The following is a 14,359-nucleotide window of genomic DNA, read 5'->3' on the forward strand; positions in this document are numbered from 1 at the left end:
GGAGACAGAATGCCAGATTGAGAGGAGGCCAGAGTGGGAGAGACGGACAGAACGATTGAGAAGGGGATCAATTGTAAGACAGATTGACAGAAAGTGAGAGGGAGGGACATTGGAGAGACAGTGCTCGGTTTGAGGCCAACTTTTCTGTCATTCAACAACTCCTCCGTTATTAACTCTGACCGCCTGTTTTTTGTCTTCTCTTTCCCTCTCTTCTCGCCCTCTGTATCCTTTCCCTCTCCTTTCCTCCATCTCCCGACCTCTCTCTCCCCTTCTCTTTTCTCCCTCACCCTGTCTCCTCCCCACTCCTCACCCCCCCTCTCTCTCTCTCTCCCCTCCTCCCCCCATCTCCCCCTCTAATTCTCTCCCCTCCTTCTCTCTCTCCCCCTCCACCCTCCTCCCCCCCATCACCCCCTCTCTCCTCACCCGCTCCACCTCCTCCCCCCTCACCCCCTCTTTCTCTGCCCCTCCCCCCCACAGCTGTCCTCCACGTTGAGGATCAAGGTGTCCAAGCCGGGCTCGTACCACGAGGCCAAGCAGGCTGCGTCTGAGTACCACGACGCCAAGCAGGCTCTGATCAAGGCCTTCCACAAGGCCGGCCTGGGGGCCTGGGTAAAGAAGCCCATCGAACAGGACCAGTTCACCCTTACCTCCTGAGTCCCCTGGGCGTTGGGGAGCAGGGGGACCAGGGGAGAGGATCTGAACCCCGCCCCTTCTGGAACTCACAAACTTGTCCTTCACACACACACACAAACACACATGAATACACGCTCAACCCACCACCACAAACCCACACCTCTTACCCAGGCCTGAATGCGACCCCCCCCACCCCCTTCCCATCGACCTGACCTGTGTGTGTGTGTGTGTGTGTGTGTGTGTGTGTGTGTTTTTGTGTGCGTGGGGAGATGGGGTGCGTGTGTGTGGATGTGGACTTCATACACATTGTAAATATGTGTGTGTATGCGTGTTTTCAACAACGATACCCCCTCCCCCAACCTCATCTCGTTCTCATTCCTCATAGAACATCCTCAAACGTCATGCTGTTTTTTTTTATCATTGTTGTTTTGTTGTTTTAAAGATTATAGCTATAAATCGACTTAAAACTGGAATTTAAAAAATATTGAGTTTTTTTTATGACGTTTTTATGAGATATTTCCTTATTGCATTCATCACTCCTTGTTTTTTTAGTTTTTTTAAGTAAAGACATTATGTCTATTGAGTGCGAAATGTAGTTTTTACCGAGACAAAAACAGGCAGATTTATTAAGTACCTTTTATTTTTTCATTTTACTTTTAATTTAAAAATGATGCGTACTTCTGAAGGATGTAAATCTAGTAGAAAAAGTTAAATACTATAAAACGTGTTTTAGTTGTGTTTTTTTCTTAGAGCCTTTATTAAAAAGAAAGACCTGATCCTAAGAGTTGTGGCCCTCAATTATTTTAATTATTATATTCCTATTATAATTGGTATGAATTATATTTTGTATTAATTACTATGAATTATAGTTTATATTAATTACTATAAATTATTATTTGTATGAATAACTAAGAATTATATATTTTTAGCAATGAATTGATGATAATGAATTATTTTTAATCATTTCTATCAATGATTCATTCATTCCTCACCATTTGATTCCCAATATTCCCCTCATTCTTGTATATGTGTCTTTTAAACGTCTTTTAGGCCATTGTCATTTCATTTTTATGAAAACATGAACCATGGTGAGCTACTGGTGAGAGGCTGATGACACCCCTCCCTTCCTAACAACCCCCTACTGCCCCCCTCTCCCAGTTGTGGCCTATGGTTGGGGTGGGGTCAGTGGGCTGTAGGTGGGTGGTGTGTGTGTGGAGGGGCTGCACGCCAGGGCTTTGCATGGGAACTGAACTTGGAGAAAAGTCTTGAGATGGAACGTTGTAAATGAATGCCAGCATCTTGCTACTCCACAGGCAGCTTTGAAACTTTCTCTCTCTCTCCTTGCTCCCTTTTCTAGATGTTTCTGTGTGCATTTGAGTTTGAATGATTTTGTTTGATTTCGGGGGAGTTTTGGTTATTAAACTGGGTTGTGTTTGAGTAGATGAGGATTAGGTGATAAGGTGGTTCTCTAATTTGGAACAAATGGGAACAGCGCTGCAGCTAGGGTTGTTAGAGCAGACACCAGGAACCCTAGAACCCCTTGAGGGATCCACAGTGTGTCCACCATGCCACCTTTTCACTCAGACCAGGAGATGGAGATGGCTAGGCCTCCAACTCCCTCTATAGCAGGGGTTCTTAAACCTTTTCATTTCAGGACCCAAAATACCATTTCTTTGAGTCTGTTGGACCCAGCCCCCGCACACTCAGAAAATGCTGAAAACATCAGAATTGGCAATCCTTTTCTTAAACGAAAGCAGTACAATCCTGGCGTTTTCTGCGTGTTCTGTGCGTTGTCAGGCACCGCCCACAACTCCAACTGCATCTCGACCCATTTTGGGTCCTGACCCATAGTTTAAGAAACGCTGATCTATAGACACATTCTCCCCCCTGGAAGGGGGCGTATTCCTCTCCCATTTACATTGCCCGCCGTCCCTCCCTCCCTTCCTCCAGATAGCGATTGTAGCTCTTCCTCCCTGTACATCTAAACTCTATTTAAACTGCAGTGCAGCGTATCATCAGAGGGAAGAGGACTTCCTGTTCAGCTCATTCTGCAGAGTTTGTACACTAACATGGGTTCTATGCCAGAAGGGGTTCGGGAAGCAAACGCTCCGACCGCTAAACCAAAAGATGGCAAGAACGTCAACAGGGTTGACGTTCTAAGGGCGTCGAGAGTGAGGTTTGCCCTGGAAGACGCCTCAATGTCAAATCAGTTACACGGCCAGTAACGATGAAAGACCGTTGGAGCACCATCTTTGTCATCTCACCGTCTCTCGTCCTCTCTCCCCATTGTTGCTGCAATATCAACTCCTGAACTTTGACCTCCTGAACGTTACAGCAAGTGAAAGAGCATCGCCAGCCGATGGCGTTGGTCGCGCGAGCCAAGCGTTCCTCTCTCTTTGTGTTTTGGTTCTGTGAGCAAAGGTTGTGGAATCCTCACCAAAGATGCTACCCTGTGTGCGTTTCCCTGCCATACTTGACTTTGTTTTTCTTCTCCAAATCTCTTTTTAATCCAGATTTGTTGGCATTATTTTAGTTTTTTTTGGAGGGATCTAATGAACAATGTACTGTACCTGAATGATTTGTACAAAGAAAAAAAAAAAACGGAAAGAACAAGGGAACCCTCGTATTCAGGATACCTTCAGAAAACATCTGGAAACACCTGTACCTGTCAGTTGCTAGGTGTACAAATTGTAAAGATACATCTACACCTAAATGTCATGTATATAGCCAAAAACCACAAACAAGCTCTGACCTTTGTAAAACCATTTGCTCTAATCATGTAAAGAAAAAGAAAAAACGTAAAAAAAAAAAATCTATCCATACCTGCACTCTTTACTGTCAAACTGCTGGGACAGTGAGTGGTGATTTTATTTCTTTCCCGATCTGTTGAAGGGATTTAATGTGAAATGCAATGGCTCCACTGGGCTGACCCAAGCTCCAGGTAGCATTCTGGCTGGGCCACCCAAGCCTACATTATATGCACTCACGGAAACAATGAGGTGACTGGGTCGTGGCATATGTTATGTCACACTTTTTTTTAATATATATATATATATACACACATAGATATTAATATGAATATATATGTGTGTGTATATATCTATCTATATAGATATATAGATATGGATATATCTATATAGATATATGGATATATCTACATAGATATATTACCATATGATGTTTTAACTGTGATGCATTGTAAATGTGTCTGCGATGCCCTGTGAGTTTGGTACTAGCTGGAGATTGTAGTTTAGTTTCGCTAGGAAGTGACATGCACACAGAGAGAGTATAGCCCCGGAGTCCAAGGAAGTAGTTCCTCTGCCCCGGGAACCAAGCAAACCAACACAAGACATCACCTGAGAAGATCAGTAGAAGAGAGAAAAAAAAACAACCCTTGTTTGATTTGGATCACATCCCTGAAATCTGTGGGACCAAGCTCTCTCTTACCAGGCAGAGTGATGACCCCCATCAGAAGCAATACCCCCTGCCCCTCCCCCCACCCTACGACCCCTGGTGTCCCTGCGAACTCCTTCCCACCAGGAACAGGAAACGGTCCTCCCCCCCCCCCCGCTTCTCGGTTCCTGCTCTTTTCTGATGTACTCTCTCTACTATATACTTCTAGTCTTCTGTCTCTGTCCCAATAGATTTCTAGATAAATTTCCTGTCTCCGTCTCCCGTCTCAGTGTTGAGACGTTTTTTTGTTCGTAAAGACTGCCTGCTTCTACTTGTATTTATCTTCTTCCTTTTTCTTTTCCTTTTTTTTTTGGACTGCACTAAAGATGTCAACTGATGATGTCATGATGTAAACCATCCCCCGTGCTGCGGATTGGATGGTGACTATTATAGCAAGAATTTAACTGCTCCCCCTCCCCCCATCCTCCTCTCTCACTTTCTCCTCTTCGTCCACAAAGAGGGCTAGTCCCCCCCCACCCCCCCCCCCCCCCACCCTGGTTGCAACTGTGGTGGGAAGGGAATCACCGTCTGACTGACGAAAAGGGTTGGGGGGGGGGGAGGTCGCTCTTGTACGTTGGGAACTCCATCCTTGCCCCAAATAGCTCTCTCTGTCTCTGTCTCTGTCTCTGAGTCTGTCGTCTCTTTCTCTCTGGCTCTCTCTCTCTCTCTGTCTCTCTCTGTCTGTGTTTCTCTTTCTCTCTCGCTCTTGCTCTCTCACCTCTCTGTCTTCTCTCTCTCCCTCTCTCTCTCTCTCCATCTTGGCGCCAGGTGTGTGTCTACCTCGGTCGCCCCAGCCTCCTTGCATGCCCTATCCACACTGAAGCTGCACCTCGCATGATTAGGAACTCCTAAAGGACTTCTGTAGAAATACGACAAACGGAAACAGATGAAAATAGATCTATAACAAAATGAAGAAAAAATAAATAAAAGAGATCCTAGTTTACTTTTGCACACGGTTGAGGTTCTTTTTCCATCTGACTCAAAGCTTTCTTGTTGTGTTCTCCTCTGTGCGTCTCTGGCTGTTATTTCTACATGAATTGAGAAGAAGCTGTTTGGTTAGGTTTCGGGTTTTAAAGGAATAATTCACATTCTAAAACAATAACAAATCCCAGGTTGCACCACTCTTCCCAACCACAATATTTATAGAACTGTAGCCTACTTTGAGAGTTAATTATTCCTTTATGGATAACTATGGTAAGGGAAGGAATGCTAGGGAAGATGATTGGAGGTGATCCTAACCTTACTAAAGTAGCACTAACGACGTATGCATTTTAAAGAAAAGACCACTCAACTGTAGGAGAAAATACTGAATGTGTGTTTCCGAGGCCAAGAATTGAATAGTGGTCGGACGATCAATAGCAAATCATATATACAACCTTATCTTTCTTCTCCCAGTACTCCATGGCCTAAATAAGTAGATAAGCCAATACTTCTGGTATGTGGGTTTTATCTAAACACCATCTTGTAGAATTTCTTCCATTTGAAATATTTGTATGATTTAATTTTATTTATGATTGGCAACAACGACTAACCCGCATTTCTTGCTTTTAACCAACCTTAAATCTACCCATCATCTAAATTAAACCTTACAATCTTTGTTGAAGATACTGCCACACACAATATGCTTGATATTAATAATCACACTCAACATCAACATTTGTTACCTTGCACCGTAGATTCATGTTCTTAAGTTGTATATCTATATAGGAAAGTGAAGAAGTCTGCTACTTCTGGTTTAAAAGCATTTCCAGAAAGGTGTTCTATTGGCTGTGTACACTAACTCATAAAGAGTGGGACGTGGGTTTAGACCAGGCCCTTGCTCCTATGGAGCCCAATGTTTCTGTATTTTCCAAAGCCTTTACACTTGCTAATATGGGAGTTTACTTTCCCCTTAATGTTACAAAACCTTATGGAATATTTTTTAGGCGTAATTTCTGCAGCTCTTAACCTTATAAATATCCTTGCTGCCGAACGTAGGAGATGATAATAGACAGTAAATAAAATAGTAGGATGGTTTCCACTCAATACAATGCAACTCACAATGTTTAGGTCGTCACAGAAAACTATTGCTCATTGAAAATTCTACGATCCTTTTGCAACAAGGAGAGGACCGTCCTCAACTGGTGCCATTTTTTCAACCAACAGCACAACATCCAAAGCAGGTTTAAAATGTTAAACATTTAAAAACCTGTGTCTGTGTACATCAATGTGCATGTATTTGTTTATGTGTCTGTTTTTGCATGTCTCGCTCATGTGTGTGTGAGGCAAGAAGTGTCCCTGACAGAGATGACAGGACATTAGGAGCTGGTGGGGGGGAGGGAGAGAAGCGGGGTTACAGATGGGTAAACCAGGGATTCAAGGACCATATTTCCATTTCAATTTTCTGCTCAGTGGACTTGATGTATGTTAGCCAATCCCACCATCCCACCACCACACCGCCTACCTCATTGGTCAAGAGGGTACCTTGGCACCACTACAATGGGTTTTATTTCATTAATTATTGCCTACAATTAATGATCATTAGTTATTGTTCTTCACGCAGTCAAAAGTTCAGGGTTGACAAGTTCTACAATTCCCAAAAATCATTTCCATGGAAAAAAAATTGGGGATAACCATCCATCCATTCATTGATGGAGCCATTCACACATTAATTTACAACAGGGCCATAAAAACTGACCCTAAAACTGATCCGATCCGACCTCTCGTAGACCGGTAGTATCTGGTTGTATCGGGAATTTACCGCGCCCTGGTCACCTGCTTTAAAACTGGCAAACCGTTTGTTTGGTGTGCATGGTGTGCATTAATGTGTGCATACAAACACAGTAATCTAGTCTCACCGTGTCTCCTCTCTACAACCATTTGTAGGTTCTGGGCTACTGCAGAACCAAGGCGGTGCAATATGGCGGGCTCCGGGGACAGGGACCTGCTCCCCATGTCGCTATAAAGGGCTCATTCTTAGGTGACCAAAACACAATCCTTCCAATGGGATTATACACTAATAAAAAGATCCTTACGAATATTATATTCCATTTCTGCCCAGTGAATAAGTGATCAAATTCTACAAACTGCACCTTTAATTTCAGGATTGTTTGTGTGTGTGTGTGTGTGTGTGTGTGTGTGTGTGTGTGTGTGTGTGTGTGTGTGTGTGTGTGTGTGTGTGTGTGTGTGTGTGTGTGTGTGTGTGTGTGTGTGTGTGTGTGTGTTGGTCTTCAATAAAGACAGTGGAAGGTAGAGGCTAATAAAATTCCAAGAGAGACGAGAGGCTTGGAGAAATAGAAGGAGAGAGAGATAAGGCACATTTTGAGGGGAGAGAGATTTATGGCGTATTACGTGGCCAGCTCTTCATTAAGGTCCTGTTTGGCAGCCAGCTCCTCTATTTGAATATCTAAACTGTCCCCACCACTAATGGCCTTGTGCCCTTGTCACAGCCCCGCTCAAAGTCAAGTGTGTATGTGTTCCTGTGTGTGTGTGTGTGTGTGTGTGTGTGTTAAAGTGAGTCATGTGTAATTCTTAATGTGTTGTGGAATTTTTTCTTAGTATTAAGAACCACAACAAACCACCAAAAAGTATGTTTCATGAATTGGTTATAATAATATAAAAAATTCTGGAAGAGGAACAACGCAATAATTGTGATCATCAGTTGAGTGAATTACAAGTGTGCTATGAAAGAAATTAGTGTTCAACTTGATCAAGAGTCTAGTATTGGAATGATTGATTGTTTTGTCATCCCGAAAAGGGAGTTCTGAGGAACCCATCTCCATGCACTAACCCCTAAATTAGAACACACACACACACACACACACACACACACACACACACACACACACACACACACACACACACACACACACACACACACACACACATAAAAACCCACGAAAACATTGAAACAGACCCACATTTACCTTCACAAAGAAAATCACACACACACACACCCCCTGTCGTTCAGATGAATATGGGTCTAACTTAATTTGTAATGTAGCTGTTGGCCGGCCTTCAGAGACTCTATTGTCTGGCTGGGAAACTTCCCCTGGAGTTAGCTTCTAGTGAAGGTTACCGCTTCAGTGTCAGCAGATTCAAAATTTGGCAATTTTTCACTCTGGCCCGGTTTGAAAGATGAAGTAATTATGAAAGGTTTGGGAGGGATCCTTGACATTATGGTAATTGTTTTGCACATTGTTCTGTTTTCTGTGTATGCAAAGGAAGGCATTCCTATTTATTCATGTACTGTATATCCACTCTCGGGTCTTTGGTGTGTGTCAGTGAGACAACAAGACTAGAGTGTCTGCTTCACTCTGTGCATTGTTCGATGTACTTCATAGCCTAAAGTGAATACATTACAGCTAGAATCTCTCCTTTTTTATTATTAATATCTTCTCTTTTTCTTTTGGGCTTTTTCTTGAAATTATTATTCAAATTCCCTGTTTGGATTGTGCAAGCATGGGGAGTACACTGTCTCACCCTTATTATTATTAATTATTTATATTTTCTCTCTTACCATAAGGCATTTCATTCAAACCACTTTTAGAATGTTTCTATATGAATGTGAGGCTATGGACAAGGGCTGCTTCCCTAAACAGACCAGGACAAGGGAGTTTGAAACAACATCAAAGTAGACCTCAATCAAAATATATATTTAAGTGAGTCACTTGAAATGTATCTCATCCCTGCCCATTATTAGACTGAGAACTACGCTCTATGAGGAGGAAGAGGAGAAGGCGGGGGAGGAAGAACAACAGAGGTGCGGCTGAATACTCAAGGAGTGTAGAAGAAATGTGCCTGGTACTCAAACCGGTCGGAGCACAAAATCGAACGATAGGGAAGAGGAAGCAGATAGGACAAAGAGAAGGAACAAGGCGAGGTGAATAATTAATTTTTCATTGACTAACCTACAAAGGGGAAATTATCTAATGCAAAAAAAGACTGACTTCCACAACACAAATTTATGAATAATGCATTAAAAAAGTTTTTTAAAGGTATTAGTTGGAACCTTTTTTCCGTATTTGAGGTTGCACAACCTGATTATATATGAAATGATAACGCTGACTCGCTCTCTCACACAGCGTAGGGTAGTTGAGTTAGTTATCTATCTATGGCATTGGTTATCTTTAGTATACTGCCACCTAGTGGTATAATATTGTCACTGCCTGTAGAAAAAGCATAAGATAATCATAAATAGTATTTGTAGATTAAACATATTCAATGATCGCTGAATTTTAGAAGATTTTAAAAAGATTTCAGCTTAATTTGACTTTTAAATTATTATTATTTTGTTTCTGTTCTTCTAATGCATGAAACAATATGAAACTAACAATATTTTATTATTTATTGTAAGTCTATTCATATATTTATTCATGTTGTTAATTGAAAGCACATATAATTTCAAATAGAATGTGTTTGAAAACTGTTTCACATCGATGACTTTCTGACATTCATCATTTTTAGGGTGATTTGTTGACCTTCAGTAGTTGATCAGCTCATCTGATCAGTTAATTGTTCATTTACAATCAACGTATTAACGGTGGAACCCAGTCAGCAAGTCAAAGTTCATCCCGCAGCAGAATCTTGGCTTTCCTCATGTTCTTCACCACTGAAAACATTCAAATCAGAAGAAGATGAGGATTAGAGTCACACACAGATGAAGATAACTTCTGATGAACTCAGCCTACTTTTCAACACAACACAATATGCACCATACCAAGAGGTCTATATACAAGTCCTCATCAAAACAACATGCTTAATGAAAATGTTAGGGAATAATCATCTCCCATTGTAAATGTATATTTGTTCAATCCATGCATCAAATGTTTCCCATTTATATCTACAGTTTACTTCAATTTTATGAGGACATTTGCCACTTTTATCTGGGGCAGTCAATGATTTCCCCCCTTTCTTTTAAGGTACAGGCCAGCAGGTAGGGGTTTGCTAAAGGGTGCCCAGGTAGGCTGCAGACATTGGAGATTGAACCCAGAATCGAAAAGCCCTAACCACTAAACCACCCTGCCCAGTATTCCTCAGAGTGTCGACTGTATATTTATGTTGGACTGATAAAGGTTAAGTTGAGTTCTTCAGCCTCCGATTACAGCGTTAATGAGTTTCGGCGATAAGAGTACGGCTTCACCTTCGCCCGACCAAATGCTAATGCTCACCTTAACCGCTCAAAACAGAGGGGCTCAATCAACTGATTTTTCATCAGGGGATTGGAAACATGGGTAAAATGCAACCAAATGTGTAAGGTGTCAAATGTCAGCGTTCATCAGACACAAGGGCAGAGTGCTCGACATCTTTTATACAATCAGCATTAAGGAAAGGTGTTGCTAGTATCAAGGCTGAAGCAGTAGTAGCAGTATAAGTACTAGTACACACCCACACACACACACGCACGCACGCACGCGTGCACGCGCGCGCGCAGTAGTTCTGTCATTCTTTTGATAGGTAAGGTTTTTCTTTGGATAACCACTCGGGGCACCTAGAATTCATGACATAGCAAATGCAGCAGCACCTTTTCAGATATGTGCATGCCTGTATGTATGAGGGCCTGCATATGTTCTCACATACGCAGCGAGTGTGGTGAGGGCATGCATTTTATGTATGTATATATTCCTGGCTCAGTCTCACTGGTTCACAATCTTGTTTTCCCCTCTGTATGTCAACCACTTTGAAAATCATTTGTAAAAACAGAACTATGAAGCATATACAAAAACAGTAGTAGGAAATGAACCTTAATAATACAGGATTGGATGGGAGAATCACTCACAGACAGAGATGTCCGCAGGCTCGTAGGTGAAGTATCGGTTAGAGTACCGTCCCGTGAGGTCCGCTCTCACACTCATAGACGGGTCTGCCCGGTACAGGGGGGGAGGGGGGGAGAGAGAGCACAAGGGATTTCAAAGTGTTACGTGTTGTGTCGAGAGGAGATGAGGAGAATGTTCAGAGATGGGAAATAATGAAACAGATGAGCAGATGATGAGATTACTTGGCTTTTAAATGTTGCATATATAACTGATGTTATACCCTTCGATGTAATGATCAAGTCATGTCATAACACTGATTGAATAATGAGTAGCCAATGATCATGCTATAATTATCAACATGACTTTGTACTAACCAGTAGGCTTCTTAGTGTTACTCATATGAATACTACGCACCACTCTTCCACATTCTTAAAGTAGGTTCAAATATATAATTGCTACTGTTAGCCAGGACCAACTATTCATGTTTACAGCTGACCAACAAAGGCAAATAAGGCTGGAAATGTTGGGACTAAATAATAACATCTAAATATTATAAGCTAATAAAAGCCCAATGCTAAAAAGCTGTAAAGGATCAATTCTTGCCCTTATAACTGATAAACATATCAGTTATAAGGGCAGATGGGATATGAACAAGTCTGTGTGCGACCAGAGAACTGATCCCAAACGGGAATTGGAGGCGGCCATTATTACCAACAAAGAGGATTCTGGGAACATAATGGCCGTCCGGCGCCAGGTTGGGGTCTGCGGTCTCGTGCTTTAGGAGGAGTTACACATGATTTAGTACCAAAGTGAGTATTGCTTACAATCAGAGGAGGAAACCCAACTTCAGCCAGTGTAAACTAACCATGTATTTGCGCCACCCATGGACTACAAGTAAGGTGTCTGATTTCACAAATGAATGGGTGGAAAAATGCATGGTTAGTACGTTTGCTTTCTGAGCTGGGCAATCCTCCTCTGCTACATTCACCACTTCATTACTCATAGGTCTTTGTCAAAGACACGGTAGGCCTACAAAACAAACAGTTCAGCTTCTATGTATATCGGCCTTATGTTAACTAATCGTGTTAATCACACACACACACACGCACACACACACACACACACACTGTACCACATATGTATGAATGCTTACCACCAAATTGAGCATAATAAAATCTTCTTTCGCCATTTTTTGAACTGATTTATCAGCAAGAAAGACTTTCTTCAGTGCTGTGGAGAAAAGGTTGATGTTTAGTTCCACTGCTGACCGAGGCAAAACTAGTGCAATAGTCTACAGGAACCTCAGGAAAAACCTAAAACGCTACAGTTAATGGACCTAGGCAGTTATATTAATCTGCAGCAGCAGTTTAATTGCCTCCATAGACAGAAATGATTAAATTGGCCTTTTTCATACAGTCAGTACAAGACAATCAGGATCCTGCTTCCATGCTAGTAAGTATTTCTATGTTCTTCTGTATTCCACGACGTACCTTGACTAAATGGGCAATCGTCTTGATGGTGGATGACCATCAAAGGTTTTTTACTGTAAAACAAAACCACAGGCTGAGCCAACTGAACACCTTCAACGTGACAATGGGTGCTAGGCTGTGTGGGAAGCTGGCCTAGACTAACCTGTTCACCAATAATTATCTAAAGGTGTAGCTTGGCAAGGCATACTTCAAAGATTACAAGTATCTAATGCTATATTGTTCACAGCATTAAATAAGATTAGGTTTATTTTGTAAATGTTGATATGCTATGATTGTATTTCTCAGAAACATTAGCATGGCTTTTTTCTCTCTTGCCACGTAGCCAAATAGAATGGCTTCCAAACCAGATAAACAAGCTCATTGAACATAGGAATTCAGCCTTTTATCCATTGTAACAGATCCAGAGTTATACTTAACGTACCTCGCCTTCATCTTAGTCAGACCCTCTTCGTAGGTCTGCACCCAGGTGATCCGGTCTCCCCATCCTGAAGAAGAAAAACACTATTTTCTTAAATCACTCATTCTCAAAACATTGTCAAATCATTCTCTAGCCATTCTCAAAATCTTCTTAAAGCATTCTAATTTGAACATTTGATCAAATACCTCTCAGATAATTATTTGATTTGCATCTCTGTACTTTTTTGCTGCTGTAACACATGAAATTCCTTTTATTGATTAATACATTATTATCTTAAAAGTTCATGTTTTAACTGTGCTGTGTAAGCCTAGACAGCTATAAAGTACATATCCAAATTAGAATTAGTGCAGATATCTGAATGCTGCTTCTGAGAACATTAATAGCATCGTGGACGATATTACCATCTATACCATCTGGTTGTCAAACTATCAGAAAGACCCACCTCTTGACAATCTCTGTGGCTTTATCTTAGTTTTTTCCTTCAATGCCACACTGCTACAGGCAAACAGGAGCAGTGAGAAGGCAGTCCAAAACACTGTGCCCGGCATTGTCTAGGTTCTGTGGAGAGAGAGAGAGAGAGAGAGAGAGAGAGAGACCGTCCAAGTACTTGTTAATGGTGACGTTAAGAGTTAAGGCAGCTCTTTTCTGTATCAAGTCACCAAACCAGATTTACAATCCTTTCAGACTTGAGGGAGCAACCACAAAACAAGCAATGAATTCATGCTTAAAAGCTTTTTGAAGATGGAGTTATTGATAGGTTTTCCCCGTTCTAACTTTTGCATCAGATTTGTAATATTGGCAGTTAGGTTTAAAGAAAGATACTCAATAACTAAAGATGGTGCTATGGAAATGAAGATGTAAAAAAAAATCACTTATAATTAGAAATACTAAAACATAATTAAACAGCATCATTAAAAGCAATTTAAAAGTCAAAGCAATCCTTCATTGGCTAAGTACAAACGTCCCTTACCTTGAATGGTGAAAAATTAAACATCAGCCCTTCCTGTTCTTGATGTATTTTCTAAACTCACCAAACAGGCATCAGAACACGCACAAACACACCCACCCAGATTTGCACACACCCATTTGCGCGCGCGCACACACACACACACACACACACACACACACACACACACACACACACACACACACACACACACACACACACACACACACACACACACACACACACACACACACACACACTATTTTATGTTGTCTGTCTTTAATTTATATTTTATATGGAACTATATGCTGCTGTCTTGGCCAACACCCCCTTGTAAAAGAGATTCTGAAATAAAGGTACAATTAAAAAAAAGAGACATACACATGCACACACAAACACAAACTCCTTCTCAAGGTAAATTCCCTCTGAGTTAGGGGTGTTCATAATTGGGCCTGTAAAGCCTGTAACTGTGATTTGGGGCTAATATAAGTCAATTGACTTGACTTGACATTAGGTGATTACATTATGTACTTTATTGCCAACGTGTAATGACTACTTGCCTGACCATAATCTGTGTATTATTTTGCTTGTCATGTGTTTCTTTTTGCTTTGCCATCATGGAAATGATGGAAAATTACTGTATGCATACGTAATTTGTTGGGGCAATTAAGTGTGTTTAATCAAG

At 41.5% G+C, this 14,359-nt stretch overlaps 2 protein-coding genes across 6 annotated transcripts in view; one reads left to right on the forward strand and one right to left on the reverse strand.

The window, feature by feature from the left end:
- Nucleotides 1-1,415, forward strand: part of adarb1b (adenosine deaminase RNA specific B1b) — a 113,555-nt gene extending 112,140 nt beyond the window's left edge. For all 5 annotated transcript variants that reach the window (XM_030343230.1, XM_030343232.1, XM_030343234.1 and 2 more), the window contains one exon: nucleotides 478-1,415. In XM_030343230.1, coding sequence (XP_030199090.1) covers nucleotides 478-654 — 177 coding nt within the window. In that variant the 3' untranslated portion in view covers nucleotides 655-1,415. The remainder of the gene's footprint in view (nucleotides 1-477) is intronic.
- Nucleotides 1,416-9,388: 7,973 nt separating this feature from the next.
- Nucleotides 9,389-13,803, reverse strand: agr1 (anterior gradient 1). Its single transcript, XM_030342587.1, has 8 exons — nucleotides 13,699-13,803; nucleotides 13,171-13,286; nucleotides 12,732-12,795; nucleotides 12,311-12,363; nucleotides 11,974-12,050; nucleotides 11,532-11,595; nucleotides 10,844-10,927; nucleotides 9,389-9,676 (listed from the first exon to the last, which is right to left on the reverse strand). Exons 2-8 carry the CDS (start codon nucleotides 13,274-13,276, stop codon nucleotides 9,627-9,629), a joined length of 498 nt encoding a protein of 165 aa, XP_030198447.1. The 5' UTR covers nucleotides 13,277-13,286; nucleotides 13,699-13,803; the 3' UTR covers nucleotides 9,389-9,626.
- Between the last annotated feature and the right edge of the window lie 556 nt (nucleotides 13,804-14,359).

Source organism: Gadus morhua, chromosome 20 (genome assembly GCF_902167405.1).
Source record: "Gadus morhua chromosome 20, gadMor3.0, whole genome shotgun sequence".
Classification (NCBI taxonomy): domain Eukaryota; kingdom Metazoa; phylum Chordata; class Actinopteri; order Gadiformes; family Gadidae; genus Gadus; species Gadus morhua.

What these genes read in the sequence shown, in the direction of transcription:
- agr1 (XM_030342587.1), bottom strand. Translation starts at nt 13,276, where the DNA reads ATGCCGGGCACAGTGTTTTGGACTGCCTTCTCACTGCTCCTGTTTGCC. An exon ending in GCCACAGAGATTGTCAAGAG is followed by an intron (nt 12,796 to 13,170) that starts GTGGGTCTTTCT and finishes TTTCTTCTTCAG; the next exon opens with GATGGGGAGACCGGATCACC. An exon ending in TTATTATGCTCAATTTGGTG is followed by an intron (nt 11,596 to 11,973) that starts GTAAGCATTCAT and finishes CTCCTCCTAAAG; the next exon opens with CACGAGACCGCAGACCCCAA.